Source organism: Phyllobates terribilis, unplaced genomic scaffold (genome assembly GCF_046119375.1).
Source record: "Phyllobates terribilis strain yellow unplaced genomic scaffold, ASM4611937v1 Scaffold_5__5_contigs__length_657084704, whole genome shotgun sequence".
NCBI lineage: Eukaryota > Metazoa > Chordata > Amphibia > Anura > Dendrobatidae > Phyllobates > Phyllobates terribilis.
In genome coordinates this window covers 31,909,124-31,932,823 of record NW_027362765.1, presented here as the reverse complement: position 1 = coordinate 31,932,823, position 23,700 = coordinate 31,909,124, and the positions used below count along the sequence as shown (strand labels likewise).

Below are 23,700 nucleotides of genomic sequence, written 5' to 3'. Positions count from 1 at the left end.
AAAAAAAAAGCACCAAAACCGCAGAGTTCAGCAGCGTCCTTGGGCACACAGCGGGCGCCTTTTTTGTTAAAGTAGTTCTTATTAAGGATTTTTTACATAAATGAAGTAAAGAAAAAGGGGGGGAGACATGTTATAAATACGCAGTAATATAGAAAAAAGAGAGAAACATTATAAATACACAGTAATATAGAAAAAGGGGGAGACATATTATAAATACACAGTACTATAGAAAAAGGGGGAGACATATTATAAATACACATTAATATAGAAAAAGGGGGAAGACATTATAAATACATAGTAATATAGAAAAAGGGGGAGACATATTATACATACACAGTAATATAGAAAAAGGGGGAGACATATTATAAATACACAGTAATATAGAAAAAGGGGGAGACATATTATAAATACACAGTAATATAGAAAAAGGGGGAGACATATTTTAAATACACAGTAACATAGAAAAAGGGGGGAGACATTATAAGTACATAGTAATATAGAAAAAGGGGGAGACATATTATAAATACACAGTACTATAGAAAAAGGGGGGAAACATATTATAAATACACAGTAATATAGAAAAAGGGGGGAGACATTATAAATACACAGTAATCTAGAAAAAGGGGGGAGACATTATAAGTACATAGTAATATAGAAAAAGGGGGAGACATATTATAAATACACAGTAATATAGAAGGGGGAGACATATTATAAATACACAGTAATACAGAAAAAGGGGGAGACATATTATAAATACACAGTAATATAGAAAAAGGGGGGAGACATTATAAATACACAGTAATCTAGAAAAAGGGGGGAGACATTATAAGTACATAGTAATATAGAAAAAGGGGGAGACATATTATAAATACACAGTAATATAGAAGGGGGAGACATATTATAAATACACAGTAATCTAGAAAAAGGGGGGAGACATTATAAGTACATAGTAATATAGAAAAAGGGGGAGACATATTATAAATACACAGTAATATAAAAGCAAAAAAGAATAAAGTAAAAGCAAAAAAGCAAAATTTAAAGAGATGAAAGATGTAGGTAAAATAAGGGGTGTAAAGGGTTAAGGATGAGAAGGGGAAAGAAAAAATATGGTATATTAAGGAAAATCGGAAAAAGAAAAAATTAAAGGCATAGAAGAAGAATGAAAAAGGTTGGTATGTACAGGATAGGCGAGGGAAAGGAGTTACGATACATATAAGATACCTTATATATATAAAACATTTAAGGTAGGAGGGGAAGAAAAGGAATGGGAAAGGCAAGGAAAGGAAAGACACATTTAAAACAGCTGGAGAGACAAGCAGATAGATAAATATTAACATCTAAATAATGTAAAATACTGTTTGTTGAATTCTAATAGCGGGTGCAGTTCTCATGAAATCACATCCACTTTGCTCGGACAGTAAAAAACAGCAGAATTTTTGTGCATAAAAGGCAGCATAAAATACGCAGCATTTGCCCTACATGTGAACAAGGTCTATATTTCTAAGCAAAGTGGATGTGATTCCATGAAATCTTCACCCCTGTGGTCTGAAGACGCTGCTGAACTCTGCGGTTTTGGTGCATTTTTTCTCTATAGGCTTCTTCTGAAAAAAACTCATGAAGAAAAAAAACGACGTTGCATTTTTAAGAGCAGAATCAAAGCTTTTCTGTACTATTAAAAAAGCGTTAAAAACTATGCTCCATATCTGCCCCAAAATCGCATCAAATCAGCGGGAAAACGCATACAAAAAATGCAGTAAACACACAATAATCAGAGAAGATTGTTACTGCATCGTGTGGTGCGGACACCTGCAGAAAACCAGCAGAAAGAACGCAGCATTAATGCTACATGTCAACACTGCTTCAGCATTACCGTTTTATTACATTTTTATGGGTTTAAGAGAGAAAAAATACCAATCATGCCATTTTTTTACGTAATTTACTGATCTCTGTAAATAACCTGATCGCTGTTTTGTGCGGGGACACCAAATATGTTTATGTTATTTGCTGATTTGTGATGTTTATTATTTAAAAAAAAAAACGCATTAAAATTACAATATTTTTTTTCATTATCAAGTGTTTTTCATTATTATTTTTTAGTAATTTTATAGAATGAAAAAAATCTGCCGTATGGCATGTTTGAGGACATTATGTTGTGCACTGAAGGGCATGTCTAGAGACATGATGCTGTGCCCTAAGAGGCATGTGTGGGGGCATCATTATGCATGGGGGATTGTATGGGAATATTATATTATGTAAGTGGGCTGTGGGGGACATCATATTGTGTGGGAGCATCAAGTGTGATGTTGCTTTGTCCACAGTGCGCAACATTATCAAGAAGTTTACAACTATACAACACTATAGCTAATATACCTGGACATAGATGGCAGAGAAAAATTGATGAAAGGTTGCAAAGCAAGATAGTCCAGATGGTGGATAAGCAGTCCCAATCAAGTTCAAAAGAAATTCAAGCTGTCCTGCATGCTAAGATTGCATCAGTGTCAGTGCGAACTATCCATCGCCATTAGAATGAAATTAAATGATATGGCAGGGGACCTAGCAGGACCCCACTGCTGACACAGAGACATAAAAAAGCTAGACTGCAGTTTGCCAAAATGTACGTGAGTAAGACAAAATCCTTCTGGGACAGTGTCTTGTACACAGATGAGACCAAGAGCTTTTTGGTAAAGCTCATCATTCTATTGTTTACCAAAAAGGAAATGAGGCCTACAAAGAAACACAGTACCTACAGTCAAATATGGTGGCGGTTCAGAGATGCTTTGGGGCTGATTTGCTGCCTCTGACACTGGGTGCCTTGATTTTGTTGAAGGCATCATGAAATCTGAAGATTACCAAAGGATTTTGTGTCGCAATGCAGTGCCCAGTGTCAGAAAGCTGAGTTTGCATCTTAGGTTATGGGTTCCTGCAGGGCAATGACCCAAAACATACTTCAAGAAGCACCCAGAAATGGATGGAAACAGAGCACTGCAGAGTTCTGAAGTGGCAGCAATGAGTCCAGATCTAAATCCCATTGAACACCTTTAGAGAGATCTTAAAATTGCTGTTGGGAGAAGGATTTGCAAAGGGGAAAAGTGAAGGAATAGCAAAGAGAGTGGTGGATTAATCGGTCAGCAGAGTTAAGGACAGACTGGGGAGGTGCGAGAGTATTAGCAGGGAAGCCACAGAGGACGATATTGCAGTATTAGAGACAACTGCGTGAGAGGGTTTGTGGGGACATCATATTTTGTTGTAGGTTATTGATTAAGGTACAAAGACTGAATAAGAGGAGCAGAATAATTTACTGTTTTATATAAACTGTATAAAAGCAGTAAATTATGTTTTTTATTAGCAGCTAGAGGGAAGAACACTTTACATGTACACTGTGTTCCAAATTATTATGCAAATAATATTTTCTCAGATTTTCACAAATTACCTATATGAATTGCAGTCATTGTAATTTTCCAGTCAAATAACTATTAGAGTACAATTGAAAGGTTTCTGTACAAACTGCCTATGATAACAGTATATTTTAAAAAAATAAAAACCTCAAACTGCACTCAAAATGCATGTTCCAAATTATTATGCACAGCAGAGTTTTCAACCTTTTCATTTTAATAAAGAACAAAAAAATGGTCATTTTTGAAATTATAAGCATTAGCAGGTTATTACAAACTGAAATCAAACAGTTTTCAACTCAAAACTTTATTCTAGGTGATGTTACATTTGCACATAGGACCCCTTGTTCGAAAGGAGCTTCTGAACTCTCTCGTCCATTGAATTTGTCAGGTTTTGGATGGTTTCTGCTTGAATTGTTTTGCATGAGGACAGAATACCCTCCCAGAGCTGTTGCTTAGATTTGAACTGCCTCCCGCCATCATAGACACTCCTTTTGATGATGCTCCAGAGGTTCTCAATGGGGTTGAGGTCAGAGGAGCATGGGTGCCACACCATAAGTTTGTCCCCTTTTATGCCCATAGCAGCCAGAGATGCAGATGTGTTATGTGCAGCATGAGACGGTGCATTATCATGCATGAAATGATCTCGATGGTCCAGATGGATGGAGTGGAGGATGGCTGGTTGATGGACACCCCATGCAAACACGGCTACGGCGCCAACAAGGAGGAGGTGGAGTAATGTTTTGGGCTGGAATCATGGGGAGAGAGATTGTTGGCCCTTTTAGGATCCCTGAAGGGGTAAAGATGAACTCCATAATGTATGTTGAGTTTCTCAAACAGCTCTTCCTTCCATGGTTCAAGAAGAAGAACCGTGCATTCCGCAGCAAGATCATTTTCATGCATGATAATGCCCCGTCCCAGAGATGCAGATGTGTTATGTGCAGCATGAGACAGGGCATTATCATGCATGAAAATGATCTTGCTGCGGAATGCACGGTTCTTCTTCTTGAACCATGGAAGGAAGAGCTGTTTGAGAAACTCAACATACATTATGGAGTTCATCTTTACCCCTTCAGGGATCCTAAAAGGGCCAACAATCTCTCTCCCCATGATTCCAGCCCAAAACATTACTCCACCTCCTCCTTGTTGGCGCCGTAGCCGTGTTTGCATGGGGTGTCCATCAACCAGCCATCCTCCACTCCATCCATCTGGACCATCGAGATCATTTCATGCATGATAATGCACCGTCTCATGCTGCACATAACACATCTGCATCTCTGGCTGCTATGGGCATAAAAGGGGACAAACTTATGGTGTGGCACCCATGCTCCTCTGACCTCAACCCCATTGAGAACCTCTGGAGCATCATCAAAAGGAGTGTCTATGATGGCGGGAGGCAGTTCACATCTAAGCAACAGCTCTGGGAGGGTATTCTGTCCTCATGCAAAACAATTCAAGCAGAAACCATCCAAAACCTGACAAATTCAATGGACGAGAGAGTTCAGAAGCTCCTTTCGAACAAGCGGTCCTATGTGCAAATGTAACATCACCTAGAATAAAGTTTTGAGTTGAAAACTGTTTGATTTCAGTTTGTAATAACCTGCTAATGCTTATAATTTCAAAAATGACCATTTTTTTGTTCTTTATTAAAATGAAAAGGTTGAAAACTCTGCTGTGCATAATAATTTGGAACATGCATTTTGAGTGCAGTTTGAGTTTTTTATTTTTTTAAAAATATACTGTTATCATAGGCAGTTTGTACAAAAACCTTTCAATTGTACTCTAATAGTTATTTGACTGGAAAATTACAATGACTGCAATTCATATAGGTAATTTGGGAAAATCTGAGAAAATATTATTTGCATAATAATTTGGAACACAGTGTATTAACATTGAGTCAGCAGATATAATTCTGCTCAAGATTAAGTGATAAAAATTGATAAAAAAAAAATGAGCAGAATTAAGTTTGGCCTGTTGGATCAGACCTCCACAACAGTCATGGTCTTTGATGTGGGTCCTTGGGGAAATTAATTGCCTGCCCTTGTTACACAGGATTCTTTATGATGTTAACTTGGTTCATGTTCTCCATTTTCAGGTCCCTACAATATCGGATTCTCCCAGTGGAGATCTTCTATATAAGAGAACTTACCTGATTGATCCATAAAGGATGGATATGGACAGGGACAAGATGGCGGAGAGGATATTACACCTCACCCTAGAGATCCTCTTCCGTCTTACTGGAGAGGTGAGAGATTCTGATGACGTCACATTACATCATTGTTATCTATGGGTATAATAGATGGACAGAACTGGAGAGGTGAGGACTCTGGAAATGTCTGTAGTGAGATTTATTAATGTGTCTCTCCATAACCAGGATTACACAGTAGTGAAGAAGACCTCTAGTGAATGCTGTCAGGACCCTGTGTCTGATGGATGGGGAAGACCCCTGAGCCCAATCACGAGGCCTCCACCTCACCCCCTGATACATGAGGACATCAATGACCAGAAGATCCTAGAACTCACCTACAAGATGATTGAGCTGCTGACTGGAGAGGTGACACTGCTGGGAATGCTGGGACATTATACAGTAATGCTATGAAGGGATCGGGGGATGACGGTATCATTGTATGTGTCAGGTTCCTATAAGGTGTCAGGATGTCACCGTCTATTTCTCCATGGAGGAGTGGGAGTATTTAGAAGCACACAACGATCTGTACAAGGACGCCATGATGGAGGTTTCCCAGCCCTTTACAGTACCAGGTAATAGGACTAAATACACACGGCCTATAATTATCTGTATGTAAAGAATGAATTCAGCCTCTGTATGTGTTTCCTCCAGTTCTATCCATTAAGAGGAAAACACCAGAGAGATGTCCCCGTCCTCTTCTTCCACAGGACTGTAAACAAGAAGATCCCAATGCTCCTCAGGATCATCAGGTAGATGGAGAGAAGGTGTCATGAGATCTTCCCTATGATGTGTAGACGGCTGTGAAGGTCTTGTGTTCAGTCTTGTTTTATCCACCAGTATTATATGTTTTATACTTGTGTAATGAGAACAGTGGAGATGTCAGGATTAGAGCTGATCATAGATGTGACTTTTACAATATTTCTTTCAGGGTAAAGATCTGACCCATATTAATACTACAGAGCCATATATGAGGGATGATGAGCGGTGTAAAGAGGAAATTCCTACATATGACTACCCAGGTGAGAAGTAACCACTAAATGCAGAAAATGTACAGATTCTTCTCAGTCACCGGCTGTGGCTGCTTTATTGGTGATGTAGTCCAGATTATCACAATCATGTGATCACCATTTTGTCGCTAGACGACAACATTCTCCTACACCCAAAACTGTTCACATTTCTTTGGGCATTTAAAGGCCTTCTCCTCTAGAACTTTAATGCTGGAGGATCCACGAACCCCATGGAATTAGAAGAGGCTGTCCCCTATCTGCCCAGATCTGTAAGCTACAAAGCCAAATGGCAGCGTACGTAGAATGTGCTGACAAGTTAGAAAATCAATTGAAGAAAAAAATTATGGTGGGCCTCTAAGAAAAAGGTAATGATGCTGTTACCTTCCTAGAATCCTGGCATATTATTGGATGAATCTACATTCTCGCCATTCTGGGCTGCTGAATCTGCTCAAATGGTCCCTACAAAACCAGGTCCAGTCTTTCTGGCCAAACTTTGCTTTTATGATCGACAACATTATCCCCTTTCTGACTTGGTGTGTATTAATACGTATCTGCGCCCGGGCCTATTGGACCAGATACGTATTAATACGCCCTGGCGATCGCACCTGCACAGAGGCCGTGCAGGCGAGATCGCCGCCGAGTGTTAGCTGATTGTCACAGCTGACACTCGGTACTATGTGCTAGGACATTAATCCCCGAAATGCTGCAATCAAAGTCGCATCAGCAAGATAGGTAGGTCATGCTCAGTGCACAATCTACCTAGCTTGTGTGTGCAGGGGCTGACAGCCTGCACAGCATAGGGGATGATGCTTCATCCTTATGCTGTGCAAGTGATTAGACTTCAACAAATGAAAGTCCCATAGTGGGACAAAGTGTAAAAGTTAAAAAAAAAGTCTCAGAAAGTGAAAATGAAAAAAAAAAAATAATAATAATTTAAAAAAATAAAAAAATAATCCATGAAAATATACTGTACCCATAAATAAAACCTACAAAACTGTCCCAGTAGTTAACCCCTTAAGTAAACAAGGTAAAAAAAAATAAAAAACAAAACAAAAAATGATGCTTTATCATACCGCCGAAAAAAAAATGGAATAAACGAATGTAAATAAAAATGGTACCACTGAAAACGTCATCTTGTCCCACAAAAAAAAACAAGCAGCCATACAGCTCTATCAGCCAAAAAAAAAATAAAAAAAGTTATAGCTCTCAGAATAAAGCGATGCAAAAAAAATTTTTTTTAAATAAAATAGTTTTATCGTGTAAAAGCGCCAAAACATAAAAAACGATATAAATGTGGTACCGCTGTAAACGTACCTTATCAATTTTAAGACATGTGGAACGACATAAAAAAAAAAAAAAAAAACAATTCCTGAATTGTTGGTTTTTGTTTGTTCTGCCTCCCAAAAATCGGAATAGAAAGCGATCAAAAAATGTCACGTGCCCCAAAATGGTACCAATAAAAACTTCAACTTGTCCCGCAAAAAAGAAGCCATCAAATAACTCTGTCGGCCGAAATATTGAAAAATTATAGCTCTCAAAATATGGTGATGCAAAAACTATTCTTTGCAAAAAAAAAGGGTTTTTTAGTGTGTGAAAGCTGTCAATCATAAAAACCTGATATGAATCTGATATGAATCTGGTATCGCTGTAATCGCACCGACCCAAAGAATAGAGTCATCTAATCACTTATACCGCACGAGGAACGGTGTAAAAAATAAACTCTAGGATTAGGGTTGTGCTAGGGTTAGGGTTTGCTAGGGTTAGGGTTGTGCTGGGATAAAGGTTATGATAGGGTTAGGGTTGGGCTAGGGTTAAGGATGGGCTAACATTAGGGTTGGGTTAGGGTTGTGTTAGGGTTACGGTTAGGGTTGTGCTAGGGTTGGGGTTGTATTAGGGTTGGGGTTAGGGTTGTGTTGGGGTCGGGATTTTTTCAACAGTAAAGAAAAAAAAATGATGACGATATGGTGACTAGTGTTGAGTGCAAGTGCTCTCTACTTGAGTTTGCATCGGGTGCTCAGGAATGCACCGAGTATCACGGGTGCTCGAGTGACGTGCTCGAGTGTCTGCCCCATATGTTTTGCAGCTGTTATACAGCCAAAAAAAACTTGCGGGGATTGCCTGCCATGCACGAGCGATCCCCCCTTTTTTTTTTTTTTGGGTGTCTAATAACTGTGAAACATGCGGGGCGGGGACTCGAGCATGTCACTTGAGCACCTGCAATACTTGGTACATACCTGAGTACCCGATGCAAACTCAAGTAGCGAGCACTTGCGCTCAAGACTAATGACAACTTATTCAATATGATGACCTAATGTTATCAAATTCTGTGTCGTACATCTTGATTCAAAATGTTCACTATACCCCTTGATAAAATCCTTGAGGGGTGTAGTTTCCAAAATGGGGTCACTTGTGGGGGGCTTCCACTGTTTAGGCGCATCAGGTGCTCTCCAAACGCGACATGGCGTCCGCTCTCGATTCCAGCCAATTTTGTATTCAAAAAGTCACGCACTGCTCATTCCCTTCTGAACCCTGCTGAGTGCCCAAACAGTGTATTTTCCCCACATATGGGGTATTGGTGTACTCAGGAGAAATTGCACAACAGTTTTTGGGGTCCATTTTCTCCTCTTACCTTTGTGAAAATAAAAAATTTGAGGCTAAACGATCATTTTTGTGGAAAAAGTTTGATTTCTTTATTTTCACGGCTCTACGTTATAAACTTCTGTGAAACACACAGGGGGGTTCAGGGTGCTCAATACACATCTAGAGAAATTCTTTGAGGGGTCTAGTTTCCAAAATAGTGTCACTTGTGGTTGGTTTCCACTGTTTAGGCACATCAGGGGCTCCCCAAATGCAACATGGAGTCCACTAATTATTCAAGCAAATTTTACATTCAAAAAGTCAAATAGTACTCCTTCCCTTCCGAACCCTGCCATGTGCCCAAACATTGTATTTTCCCCACATATGGGGTATCGGAGTGCTTAGGAGGAATTGCACAACAAATTTTGGGGTCTATTTTTTCCTGATACCCTTGCGAAAATAAAAAAAATGGGGTCTAAAGTAACATTTTTGTGAAAAAAGTTAAATGTTCATTTTTTTCTTCCACATTCCAAAAATTCCTGTGAAGCATGTGAAGAGTTAATAAATTTCTTGAATGTGGTTTTGAGTACCTTGGGGGTGCAGTTTTTAGAATGGTTTCACTTTTGGGTATTTTCTGTCATAAAGGCCCCTCAAAGTCACTTCAAATGTGATGTGGTCCCAAAAAATGGTTTTGTAAATTTTGTTGGAAAAATTAGAAATCGCTGGTCAACTTTTAACCCTTATAACTTCCTAACAAAAAAAAATTTGATTCCAAAATTGTGCTGATGTAAAGTAGACATGTGGGATATGTTATTTATTAACTATTTTGTGTGACATATCTCTCTGAATTAAGGGTATGAAAATTCAAGTCATATTGAAGAAATTTTTCCACAATCATGAAGTACAATACGTCACAAAATAACAATCTCAGAATCAGGGGGATCCGTTGAAGTGTTCCAGTGTTATTAACCTCATAAAGTGACAGTGGTCAGAATTGTAAAAATTGGCCTGGTCATTAAAGTGCAAACCACCCTCAGGGGTAAAGGGGTTAAATGTGCAGTGAATATTTAGGAGGCCAAATGAACAAACAGTTGAACACCATGCTCTCTACTGGTTCTTGCCATGAGGTCTTCTATTAGACTGTGATCTGTCATTGTCTTAGTGAGTAATTCAGTTTTGCTACATAACTTCCCATTTCTATGGACATTTTAAGTAGTAATGTTCAAAAATTTATATTTTAAGGATATTTTATTCAAAAATAATAATTGGTTTAATTATTTGCAGATGACGGTGACAGAAGATCAGTGGGACAAATGACAGCTTCAATTTTTAAATCAGATGACCTTGAGATCACACAGGATACAATTGAAGTGAATGCCATTACTCCAGATATACCATCATCCCTTCACAGCCAAGATCTATCATCTGAATCTTTGAAAGAGGTCCTATCTTCTGGTTCATTACAGACTACTAATAAAAATAAAAGTCACAAAAGAGGCATTACAAAACAAACTGCTCTTAAAGCAAAGAAGACATTTTCACATTCAGAATATGGAAATAGTTTTTCCCTCGAAACGTCTTTTGTTAAACATCAAAAAATTCACACAAAGGAGAAGAGATTTTCTTGTTCCAACTGTGGGAGATATTTTAACCGGAAATCAGATCTTATTAGGCATGAAAGAATTCATACTGGAGAGAAGCCATATTCATGTTCCGAATGTGGGAAATGTTTTAACCTGAAATTTCATCTTGCTAGTCACCAGAGAACTCACACAGGGGAGAAGCCTTTTTCCTGTTCAGAATGTGGGAAAAGTTTTACACAGAAATCAAATCTTATCGCACATCAGAATACTCACACAGGGGAGAAACTATATTTATGTTCAGAATGTGGGAAATATTTTAACCGGAAATCGACTCTTGTTAAGCACCAGAGAATTCACACAGGGGAGAAGCCTTTTTCCTGTTCAGATTGTGGGAAATATTTTATCCGGAAATCGTATCTTGTTAAACACCTGAGAATTCACACAGAAGAGAAGCCTCTTTCCTGTTCAGAATGTGGGAAATATTTTATCCGGAAATCGCATCTTGTTATACACCAGAGAAGTCACACAGGGGAGAAGCCTTTTTCCTGTTCAGAATGCGGGAGAAGTTTTACACAGAAATCAAATCTTATCTCACATCAGAGATATCACACAGGGGAAAAACAATATTTATGTTCAGAATGTGGGAAATATTTTAACCAGAAATCGCATCTTGTTAAGCATCAGAGAATTCACACAGGGGAGAAGCCTTTTTTCTGTTCAGAATGTGGGAAATATTTTGTCCGGAAATCGCACCTTGTTAAACACCAGAGAATTCACACAGGGGAGAAGCCATTTTCCTGTTCAGAATGTGGGAGAAATTTTAACCAGAAATCGATTCTTGTTAAGCACCAGAGACTTCACACAGGCGAGAAGCCATTTTCATGTTCAGAATGTGGGAAATGTTTTATCCAGAAATGGCACCTTCTTAGACATCACAAATCTCACTATCTGATTAGTGGATCTCAAGGACTTTAGGGCCTGTAGCAGTGCCGGGGTTAGATTATCCTGTTTTTTTATCATAGGGGAAAGATCTAAGTTCCTTTAACAGAAGATGGTAGAAGGTATCTAGGTGACTGCCCCGATGATGTATGGGGTACAAATTCAACTGTCTCTTCACGTCAATATGTCTAAAACCATTTTCTAGATTGTGATCAGTACACAATCCACTCGTGGGAGTTCCATCCTTATCCTTCCCAGGGTGACCACCTATAGCAGCCTTTTTATCTTTGAAAATAAAGTGTTTATTGAGAGACAATTTGCGCACAAATTCATTGCCATCCAAACCAACTAAAAATATTTATTTCTGCTGTTTGGCAGAATCCAGTCACCCCTCCTTGTTTCCAGAATTAGGAGGGGTTTATCGTTGTGGTGGCCCCAAAAAAACCAGGGGAGGAGTCCTGAGGAGATAATTTGCATATTTCCACTGCATTTTGGGGTAAGTGAAGAGTCTCCGCGAGCTCAAAGAACACTGGATTTTGGCTGTTGGAGCTGAAAAGAGGACATCGGTAAACCAGGGGAGGAGTCCTGAGGAGATAATTTGCATATTCCCACTGCATTTTGGGGTAAGTGAAGAGTCTCCGCGAGCTCAAAGAACACTGGATTTTGGCTGTTGGAACTGAAAAGAGGACATCGGTAAACCAGGGGAGGAGTCCTGAGGAGATAATTTGCATATTCCCACTGCATTTTGGGGTAAGTGAAGAGTCTCCGCGAGCTCAAAGAACACTGGATTTTGGCTGTTGGAACTGAAAAGAGGACATCGGTAAACCAGGGGAGGAGTCCTGAGGAGATAATTTGCATATTCCCACTGCATTTTGGGGTAAGTGAAGAGTCTCCGCGAGCTCAAAGAACACTGGATTTTGGCTGTTGGAGCTGAAAAGAGGACATCGGTAAACCGCGCGCCGGCCGGCGCGCGCATTTTGAAGCTTTTTTTTTAAGCTTTTTTCACTGTTTTCAGAACATTAACAATAAGAACATGGAAGAGTCCAGGAGCCATTTGGTGAGCTGCATATCCTGCTACATGTTCACAGACTTGCCAGTGGAAAAGCCAAACTTCACATGCCAGAAATGCAAGCTTGTGTCCCTGTTGGAGGAAAAGTTGCGAAATCTAGAAGAGAGGTTAACTACCTTGAAAATCATTAAGGAAGGTGAAGAGTTCTTACACAGAGCAGAATTATCTCTTCATGATTCAGAAAGAGAAGAAATTCGAACTGCACCTGACGAAACAGAGGAATGGAAGCATGTGACCCACAGAAGCAGGAGGATCGAGAGGCAGTCAGCACCCATACTGCTCAGGAACCAGTACCAGGCTCTCACGCAGGAGAACCATGAAGAAATACAGCAAAATAAGACTTTGCCAGCAATGAATAACCTTGTAAGCCCTCAGAATCCTCCTGGATGGAGAAAGAAGAATGTTGTGAAGAAAAAACGGAGAGTGGTGGTCATGGGGGATTCCCTGTTAAGAGGAACAGAGGCCGCTATCTGCAGACCAGACATAACCTCAAGAGAAATGTGCTGTCTTCCAGGAGCAAAAATTAAAGATGTGTCTGACAGGATATCAAGACTCTTCAGACCTACAGATCACTACCCATTCCTGCTAATACATGTGGGGACAAATGACACCGCAAGAAAGGACCTGGAAACCATCTGCAGTGACTTTGAAGACTTAGGCAAGAAAGTGAAAGAATTGGGAGCGCAGGTGGTCTTCTCATCCATCCTCCCAGTGGATGGCCATGGAACAATGAGGTGGAATAAGATTCTACAGGTGAACAACTGGCTACGTCGATGGTGCCGTCAACAAGGATTTGGATTTCTGGATCACGGAATGAATTACCTATACGATGGACTACTTGCTAGAGATGGGGTGCACCTTACGAAGACTGGAAAACATGTATTTGGAAGTCGCCTTGCTACACTCATCAGAAGAGCTTTAAACTAGAACAATGTGGGAAGGGAAGCAAAAGGCCAGAAAAAGCCATACAGCTGACAAATACTATTGAGATCTCTGCTACTGGAAGTGGAAAGGAAGAACAAAGACAAAACAATTTAAATAATAAAAATATGGGAGGAAGAGAAACCAATCACAAACTAAAATGTTTTTATACAAATGCACAAAGCATGGGCAACAAACAAGGAGAATTGGAACTACTAATGCAGGAAAAGGAATATGATGTCATTGGAATCACTGAAACTTGGTGGGACGATACACATGATTGGAATAAAAGGCTAAAAGGATACAACTTATTTGCAAGAAACAGACTTGATAAACGAGGAGGAGGTGTCGCATTGTATGTTAGAAAAGCGTATATCTGCACAGAGATTGAAGCTTCAGAGACTGGGAGTTCTGTGGAAACTGTTTGGGTAAGAATACAAGGAGAGAACAACGAAAAGGACACCATTGTAGGCATTTACTACAGGCCACCTGGGCAAGCTGAAGATATGGATGAACTCTTTATGTATCAAATGACCAAGTTCTCCAAAAAATATGACGTAGTGGTCATGGGAGATTTCAACTATCCAGACATTTGTTGGGAATCTCTCTCAAGTAAAACTAACAGGTCAAGCAAATTCTTATCCTCTCTTGCTGACAACTTTATCTTCCAAAAGGTAGGGGAGAAAACAAGGGGATCTGCTACTTTGGATCTAATCCTTATAAACAGGGAGGAAATGGTTGAGGAGGTAAAGGTGGCTGGGACCCTAGGAGGCAGCGATCATGCTATTATAGAATTTTGGATAACTAGAGGAGGAAGACATGTGAAGACTCAGACTTCAAGGTTAGATTTTAGAAAGGCAGATTTTAAGAGACTCAGAAAGAGAATAGGAGGGATCCAATGGCTGGATGTCCTTAAGGACAAAAATGTCCAGGAAGGATGGGAAATTTTTAAAAATGATATTCTCAAAGCACAATCGTTAACAATCCCGAAAAGTAGGAAGAATGGGAAGCATTTAAGGAAACCAGGATGGATGAACACAGAACTTAAACACATGCTAAAAAGAAAGAAAGAAATGTTTATTAAATGGAAAGAGGGAGGCATATCTAAAGAAGATTATAATGCAGTCTGCAGATCCTGCAGGGCACGTATCAGGTTAGCTAAAGCTGACAATGAATTAAGGCTTGCAAGAGATGTCAAAAGCAATAAAAAAGGATTTTGGGGGTATGTCAAAAGTAAAAGAAAAGTCAAAGATGCTATAGGATTTTTACAGGATGAAAATGGAGAAATGGTAAGAGAGGATGTTGAGAAGGCCGAACTTTTTAATTCCTATTTTGCATCTGTTTTCTCTCAGAAAGAAAATGTAACATCAACTGATCTTCACTGTCCTTTTAAAGGAATAGAGGAATCCAAGTTATCTGTAAACAGAAAGATTGTGAGGGAATATTTAGCTAACATAAATGAGTTCAAGTCTCCAGGTCCAGATGAATTACACCCCAGAGTACTGAAGGAGATCGTAGAAGAAATTTTAGAACCACTCTCCATAATCTTTGAAAATTCTTGGAGAACAGGAGAAGTCCCAGAAGACTGGAGAAGAGCAAATGTTGTTCCTATCTTCAAAAAGGGGAAGAAGGTGGACCCAGGGAACTATAGGCCGGTGAGTCTGACTTCTATACCAGGAAAGATCTTTGAACAAATTATTAAACAACATGTATGTAAGTACATGGATAAGAATGAAGTGATTAACCAGAGTCAGCATGGGTTTGTAACTAACAAGTCATGTCAGACTAACTTAATTTCCTTCTATGACAGAATCACTGACTGGGTGGATCAGGGAAATGCTGTAGATATAGTATATCTTGACTTCAGCAAAGCATTTGACAAAGTATCTCACACCATCCTTATTGAAAAAATGACCAAGTATGCAATGGACCAGGCAACTGTTAGGTGGATTCATAACTGGCTTAGTGATCGGACTCAAAGGGTGGTTGTAAATGGCTTCACATCCAGCTGGATGAATGTCTCAAGTGGGGTACCACAGGGCTCCGTCCTGGGACCTGTATTGTTCAACATCTTTATCAATGATTTAGATGAAGGAATTGAGGGTAAACTGATTAAATTTGCTGATGACACAAAGCTAGGAGGGATAGCTAATACTAGAGAAGAGAGAGAGAGGATTCAAAAAGACCTAAATAAACTGGAGCAGTGGGCAGCAACCAACAGAATGGTTTTTAACAGGGAAAAATGCAAAGTACTACATCTGGGCAATAAAAATGAAAAAAGCATATACAGAATGGGAGGAATAGAGCTAAGCAACAGTACATGTGAAAAAGACTTAGGTATACTAATAGATCATAGACTGAACATGAGTCAACAGTGTGATGCAGCAGCAAAAAAGGCAAATACAATTCTGGGATGTATTAACAGAAGCATACAGTCTAGATCACGTGAAGTCATTATCGGTCTTTACTCCTCTTTGGTCAGACCTCATCTGGAATACTGTGTACAGTTTTGGGCACCACATTTTAAAAAAGACAGACAAACTGGAGCAAGTTCAGAGAAGAGCGACCAGAATGGTGACTGGTCTGCAAACCATGTCCTATGAGGAACGGTTGCAGGATTTGGGAATGTTTAGCTTGCAAAAAAGAAGACTGAGAGGAGACTTAATAGCTGTCTACAAATATGTCAAGGGCTGTCACATTGTAGAAGGATCATCTTTATTCTCATTTGCACAAGGAAAGACTAGAAGCAATGGGATGAAACTAAATGGGAGGAGACACAGATTAGATATTAGAAAAAACTTTTTGACAGGGTGATTAATGAGTGGAACAGGCTGCCACGAGAGGTGGTGAGTTCCCCTTCAATGGACGTCTTCAAACAGAGGCTGGACAGACATCTGTCTGAGATGATCTAGTGAATCCTGCTTTGAGCAGGGGGTTGGACCAGATGACCCAGGAGGTCCCTTCCAACTCTACCATTCTATGATTCTATGATTCTAAGTCATTATGTTGCTGTCATGCAAAAGTATTCACCCCCTTGGCTTTTTACCTATTATGTTACATTACAACCAGTGTTTAAATATTTTTGTACTCCGATTTGTGTGTGATGCATTAGCACTAAATAGTCTAAGTTTGTGAAGTGAAGTGAGAAAAATATAGGCAGAAATTAAATATATGGCATCAAATAACTAAAAATTGACATGTGCATATGTATTGAACCTTTTGCTATGAAGCCCCTAAAAATTTCTGGTGCATGCAATTACCTTCATAAATCACATGCTTAGTGAAAGGAAGTCCACCTGGGTGCAATCTAAGTGTCACATGGTCTGTCAGTATATACACACCTCTTCTGAAAAGCCACAGAGGCTGCAACACCATTATGCAAGAGGCACCATTAACCAAAAAACGCCATGATGACCAAGGAGATCTCCAAACAAGTCACTGACAAAGTTGTTGAGAAGTACAAGCCAGGGTTGGGTTATGAAAAAATATCATAATCTCTGATAATCCCCCCAAGGCACCATCAAATCCATTATCATCAAATGGAAAAAACATGGTACTGCAACAAACCTGCCAAGAGAGGGCCGCCCACCAAAACTCTAAGCCCAGGCAATGAGGGTGTTAATCAGAAAGGCAGCGCAGAGACCAAAGGTAACCCTGAAAGAGCTGCTGAGTTCCCAAGCAGAGACTGGATTATCTGTCCATACGACCACAATAAGCCGCACACTCCATAGAAGTGGTCTTTATGGAAAAGTGGGCAGAAACTGCCTTTACTTATACACAAAAATTGTAAGGCTCTTTTTGAGTTTGCCAAAAGACATGTGGAAGACTCCCCAATTGTATGGAGGAAAATGTGGTCAGATGAGGCCAAAATTAAACTTTTTGGCCACAAAGGTAAAGGCTATGTCTGGTGTCAAACCAACACATCTCATCACACCAAGAACACCATCCACAGAGTAAAATATAGTGGTGGCAGCATAATGCTGTGGTAATGTTTTTCGGTAGCAGGGATAGGGAAAATGGTCCGAGTCGAGTGGAAGATGGATAAGGCGAAATACAGGGATATTGTTGAGCAAAATCTGTTTGTCAGTGATTTGAGACTGGGACGGAGGTTCACCTTCCAACAAGACAATGACCCACAGCATACTGCTAAAGCAACACTCGAGTGATTTAAGGGGAAAGGTGTAAATGTTTTGGAGTGGCCTAGACCTTAATCTAATTGAGAATCTTTGGTCAGACTTGACAATTGCTCTTCACCAGAGGAAACTATCTAACTAGAAGGAGTTGGAACAGTTTTGTCTTGAGGAATGGGCAAAAATCCCAGTGGCAAGATGTGGAAAGCTCTTAGAGACTTATCCAAAGCCACTTGCAGCTGTAATTGCTGCAAAAGGAGGCTCTACAATGTACTGACTTTAGAGGGGTGAAGAGTTATGCACACTGAGGTTTTCAGTTATTTTGTCATATTTGTTGTTTGCTTCACAAGAAAAGAAAATCAAATGTCTCCAGCTGTAGGCATGTTCTTTACATAAACTGATGCAAACCCTAAAAAAAACAGTGAAATTCCAGGTTGAGAGCAGCAAAACACAAAAAATGCCAAGGGGTGAATACTTTCGCAAGGCACTGTACATGAGTGCAAGAGCTTTCAATCTAAGACCACTGGGGAGATTTTCCCTATCAGCCAATTTCTAAATTGTGACACATCGTTTGTTGTTTATTTGTTAGAGTGCAGCTGTAAGCTTCAATATGTTGGTCGCAACAGATTAGGGGTGGAGTACTAAACCATGGCCTCTCTATTCATTTTCTTATTGACCATCAGAAAAATCCAGACTGTTTACACCTAATAATATTGGAACATACAGTCATGGCCGAAAATGTTACACCCTTCAAGTTGTTCCAGAAAATGAAGTATTTCTCCCAGAAAATTATTGGAATTAAACATGTTTTGTTATACATATGTTAATTTACTTTGGAGCAACACAAAAAAAACAAAGAAAAAAAGGCCATCATTTCACACAAAACCCCAATAATGGGCCGGACAAAAATATTGGCACCTTTCCAAAATTGTGGGTTAAAAACTTTGTTTCAAGCATGTGATGCTTGTTCAGACTCACATGTGGCAAGTTAAGGGTGTGGGCAATATGAAAATCACACCTGCAAACAGATCAAAAGGGGAGAAGTTGGCTCAATCTTTGAATGTTTCTGTGTATGCCACACTAAGCATGGAGAACAGAAAGAGAAGAGAGCTGTCGGAGGACTTGAGAACCAAAATAGTTGAATAATATCAACAATCTCAAGGTTACAAGTCCATCTTCAGAGATCTTGATGTTGCTTTGTCCACGTTGAGCAACATAATCAAGAAGTTTATAACCCATGGCACTGTAGCTAATCTCCCTGGACGTGGATGGCATAGAAAATTGATGAAAGGTTGCAAGTAGGATAGTCCGGATGGTGGATAAGCAGCCCCAATCAAGTTCCAAAGAAATTCAACCTATCCTGCAGGCTAAGGGTGCATCAGTTTCACCGTGATCTATCCATTGACATTTGAACAACATGAAACTGTCACGGGTTTACCGTGACAGAAAGGAGCCAGAAGACCGCAGCATCTGATTCCTCCCACTCCTGCACTCATTAGAAGCCTTTCGCCTTCATATTAAATGGTGCAGGTTTCTTTTAGCAGCGCAGGGGTTAATCTGCTCAGTTGTGAGCTCCTGGAAGCTTAACTTCATTTAGGATCTCAGCTGTCCAGTGTTAGCCACTTCCCGCTCTTATATATACTGGGCTTTGGCAGGCTATCATTGCCAGAGCTAGCTTATGCTGCATGGTTCTAGTAGTGTGGTGGAGAGTGGTTATTTGAGAAGGCGTTTGGTGGATTTCATCTTATCCACCAAATAATGCGTGTTAATCCTATTGCGTGTTAATCCTATTTTCCTATTTTGGTTTGTTTCCCATCCTCCACTTCCCGTTGTTAACCTCCATTGTTTGTGTGCATATGTTTGTATGATTGGTATTTTCCTTTAGCCCTGTTTGTATTACCTTGTTAGTCTGGTTTGTGTACTGCCATACACTACTACTCCTCTCTTCCCTGGGGGGGAGGGAGGGAACAGACCAACAGCAAATTGAGGAGCTCAGACAAGGTACGTGGTCCCAGCGTCTTCACCTTCAAAAGTAATCTGGGGAACAGGGCCAGCTAGGGCGCCCCTAGCATTAGGGACAGGGTAAGAGCCCCTGGCCCAAGGATACAACAGAGTTGTGACAGAAACGCTATGGCAGGAAACCCAGGACCCAGGAGGACCCTACTGAAGACACAAACATATAAAAAAAAACTAGACTGCAGTTTGCCAAGATATATGTGAGTAAGCCAAAATTTTTCTGGAAAAGCATCTTGTGAACAGCTGAGACCAAGACAGAGCTTTTAGGTAAAGCACATCATACTACTGTTTACCGAAACTGGAATGAGGCCTACAAAGAAAAGAACACAGTACCTACACTCAAATATGGTGGAGGAACAAAAATGTTTCAGGGTTGTTTAGCTGGTTCAGGCACTGTGTGCCTTGACTGTTTGCAAGGCATCATGAAATTTGAAGATTACCAAAGGATTTTGGGTCGCAATGGAGTGCCCAGTGTAAGAAATCTGGGTTTGCGTCCTAGGTCTTCATGGTTCTTCAAGCAGGACAATGACCCCAAACATACTTCAAGAAGCCCTCAGAAATGTATGGAAACAAAGCGCTGGATAGTTTTGAAGTGGCCAGCAATGGGTCTGGATCTAAATTCCATTGAATACCTGTGGAGAGATCGTAAAATTGCTGTTGGGAGAAAGCACCCTTCAAATATGAGAGACGTGGAGCAGTTTGCAAAAGAAGAGTGGTCCAAAATTCCAGTTGAGAGGTGTAAGAAGCTTGCTGATGGTTATAGGAAGCGATTGATTGCAGTTCTTTATTATAAAGTGTGTGCAACCAAATATTAAGTTGAGGGTGCCAACAATTTTGCCCTGCCCATTTTTGTTCTGTTTTTTTTTTTTGTGAAATTATGTTCCATTTGCCTCTTTTTCCCGTTTTTTTTTGTGTTGTTCCAATACATACAAAGGAAATAAACATGTGTAATTGCAATAATTTTCTGGGAGAAATACTTAATTTTCTGGAACAATTTCAAGGGTGCCACCACTTTTGGCCATGACTGTATATCTGACAGGTTTCCTGACCGATTGCAGAGGCTAATCCTGGGAGTCCTGTTGGAATTTTAATTTAGCTACACTCAGCCCAGAGGGTCTTAAAGAAAATATTGAGTATACTCGTTGATGTAAAATTGTGCTAATGCATACTTCTATATTGAGACTGGGAATAATTATTTAGGGCAGGAGTCTCAAACTTTGCCGGGTACATGGGCCGTACCTAAGAAAATTTGGATATGAAGGGCCGCGTTCTTTGCAGGAGAAGGTGACTTTTTCAGTGATACCATTATTTTTCTAGATGACTTGTTGATAATTTTTTTTGGCACGTTTTTGATACTTTTTAACGGCGTTTATCATATGGGTTATGGTAAAGGTCTTCTCTTTTACTTAAATTTTTACATAAAACAGCATTTTTAGTGGTCAAATATTATTCCATTATATTTTCATTCTTTATTTTAATTTTTCTTTGACCCCTAATTAATCCCCATACACTAATATTGTTTTACAATTTGCCCCATATAGTAATTCTGGCCCCCATCCTGTAATAATGTCTCCAATCCTGTAATAATGACGCCTGTCCAGTAATAATGTATCCAAGCCTGTAAAAATGTCCCCTGTCCTGTACTAATGTCCTTCATCCTGTAATAATGTCCCCTGTCCTGTAATAATGCACCTCATCCTGTAATAATGTCCCCAATCCTGTTATAGTCCCCAAGCCTGTAATAATGTCCCTCAGCCTGTAATAATATCTCCAATCCTGTAATAATGTTCCCAATCCTGTAATAATATCCCCAATCCTGTAATCATAGCCCCCTGTTCTGTAATAATGTCCCCAATCCTGTAATATTATCCCCAAGCCTGTAATAGTCCCCAATCCTGTAATAATGTCCCCAATTCTGTAATATCCCTTGTCCTGTAATAGTGTCCCCTGTCCTGTAATAATATCCCCAAGCTTGTAGTAATGTCCCCTGTCCTGTAATAATGTACCTCAGCCTGTAATAATTTCCTGTCTTGTAATAAGGTAACTCAGCCTGTAATAATGGTTCTTGTCCTGTAATATTGTCCCTCAACCTAAAATAATGGTCCCCATCCAGTACTAATGGTCCCCAATCCTGTATTAATATCACCTTTCCTGTAATAATTACTATTTATTATTATAGCACCATTTATTCCATGGCGCTTTACGTGTGAAAAGGGGTATACATAATTAAAAACAAGTACAATAATCATGAACAATATAAGTCACCGACTGGTACAGGAGGGGAGAAGACTCACAGACTACAAGGGATGTGTGAAGATACAGTAGGTGGGGATAGAGCTGGTTGTGCAGTGGTATAGTGGAACGATGGTTACTGCAGGTTGTAGGTGATCTTGTGAGGATCGGAGGTTACGTGTAGGTAAGTACTGGGAAACTAGTTCTCGGTATGGCTTTGTATGTCATGCTTAGGGTTTTAACCTGGAGTCTCTGGGCAATGGGGAGCCAATGAGAGTCCAGGGAATAGCAGGGGGACAAATGGATTAGTCGGGCAGCAGAGTTTAGGACAGATTGGTGGGGTGCAAGAGTGTTAGAAGGGAGGCCACAGAGCAAGAGGTTGCGGTAGTCAAGGTGGGCGATGATGAGGGCATGCACTAGTGTTTTTTGAAGATTCTTGGTTAAGAAATATTTTTAAGTTGAAGTCGGCAGGAGGTGGAAATAGATTGGATATGTCGTTTGAAGGAGAGAGCAGAGTCAAGGGTTAACCCGAGACAGCGACCTTGCGGAACTGGGGAGAGTGATCAGCCATTGACTTTGATGGATAGGTCTATTGGGACGATTGAGTGAGATGGGGGAAAGATTATGAATTCTCTTTTGTCTATGTTAAGTTTTAGAAATCAACTAGAGAAGGAGGATGACTAGTGGACAGACATTGTGGGGTTTTGGTTAGTAAGGAAGAGATATCGGGTCCACAGAAGTAGATTTGTTTGTTATCAGCATAGAGATGATACTGAAAGCCATTGGACTCTATGAGCTACCCCAGGCCAAAGGTGTAGATGGAGAAGATCAGGAGTTTTAAAGCTGAACCTTGGGGGACATCGACAGATAGGGGGTGAGATGAGGTGGCGTGTGAGTGAGTAGGAGACTCTGAATGTCCGGTCTGTTGGGTATGAAAAGCTCCAATATAGGGCTAAGTCTGATGCCAAGAGATGAGAGAATCTGTAGTAAAAAGGAATGGTCCTGCTGTCTCTTCGTATACCCATCACTCTCTCACACTATGGAGAAAACACAGATTTCAATTTAAACTGCAATCCAAAGCTCCCCCCTTACTTTCGATACACAATAATCCTATGTTCTCCCCTGGACTTGAACCTAACTCTTTTAATTGGTGTAAATTAAAAGGAATTACCAGTTTAAGACACCTCTGGACATCCAATAGATCTGTCATCTCTAGACAGGAATTTATAAAGAAATATAACCCTCCAGTAAGTGAAATGATTCGTATTAACCAAGTCTTACACGTCGCTAAAAAAATTTCTACTAATAAAAGAGCTACTCTACCTACAGTATTCGAACAAAAATGCATTTACAATCCTTTTGGTCAAGGAGTTATTTCACTACTGTATTCTATACTCAATCTCCCCTCAGTGGAGAAGAAGTTGCAATGTGTAGTGCAGTGGGAAAACGACCTTGGTTTTAATGAGAGATGGAGTCGTTGTTAGGATGTTTTATCAAAAGGAAGCCATCAGACTTCACTTACTGAAACTTCATTGAAACTCTTACAAAGAGCCTATTACGTTCCATCAAAACTACATAAAATATATCCCAACGTCTCTGACAGATGCTTCAGAGGATGTAATGCCCCAGGAGATATGAAGCATATC

General features: G+C 39.9%; 1 protein-coding gene across 2 annotated transcripts in view; it reads left to right on the top strand.

Moving 5' to 3' along the window:
• Window positions 1-12,263, top strand: part of LOC141271834 (uncharacterized) — a 40,534-nt gene extending 28,271 nt beyond the window's left edge. The window contains exons 3-8 of one of the 2 annotated variants that reach the window (XM_073682007.1): window positions 5,488-5,637; window positions 5,767-5,946; window positions 6,029-6,152; window positions 6,232-6,329; window positions 6,509-6,599; window positions 10,449-12,263. In XM_073682007.1, coding sequence (XP_073538108.1) covers window positions 5,560-5,637; window positions 5,767-5,946; window positions 6,029-6,152; window positions 6,232-6,329; window positions 6,509-6,599; window positions 10,449-11,722 — 1,845 coding nt within the window. In that variant the 5' untranslated portion in view covers window positions 5,488-5,559 and the 3' untranslated portion in view covers window positions 11,723-12,263. The remainder of the gene's footprint in view (window positions 1-5,487; window positions 5,638-5,766; window positions 5,947-6,028; window positions 6,153-6,231; window positions 6,330-6,508; window positions 6,600-10,448) is intronic. The other variant, XM_073682008.1, reaches the window with a different exon arrangement.
• The last annotated feature ends 11,437 nt before the right edge of the window (window positions 12,264-23,700 follow it).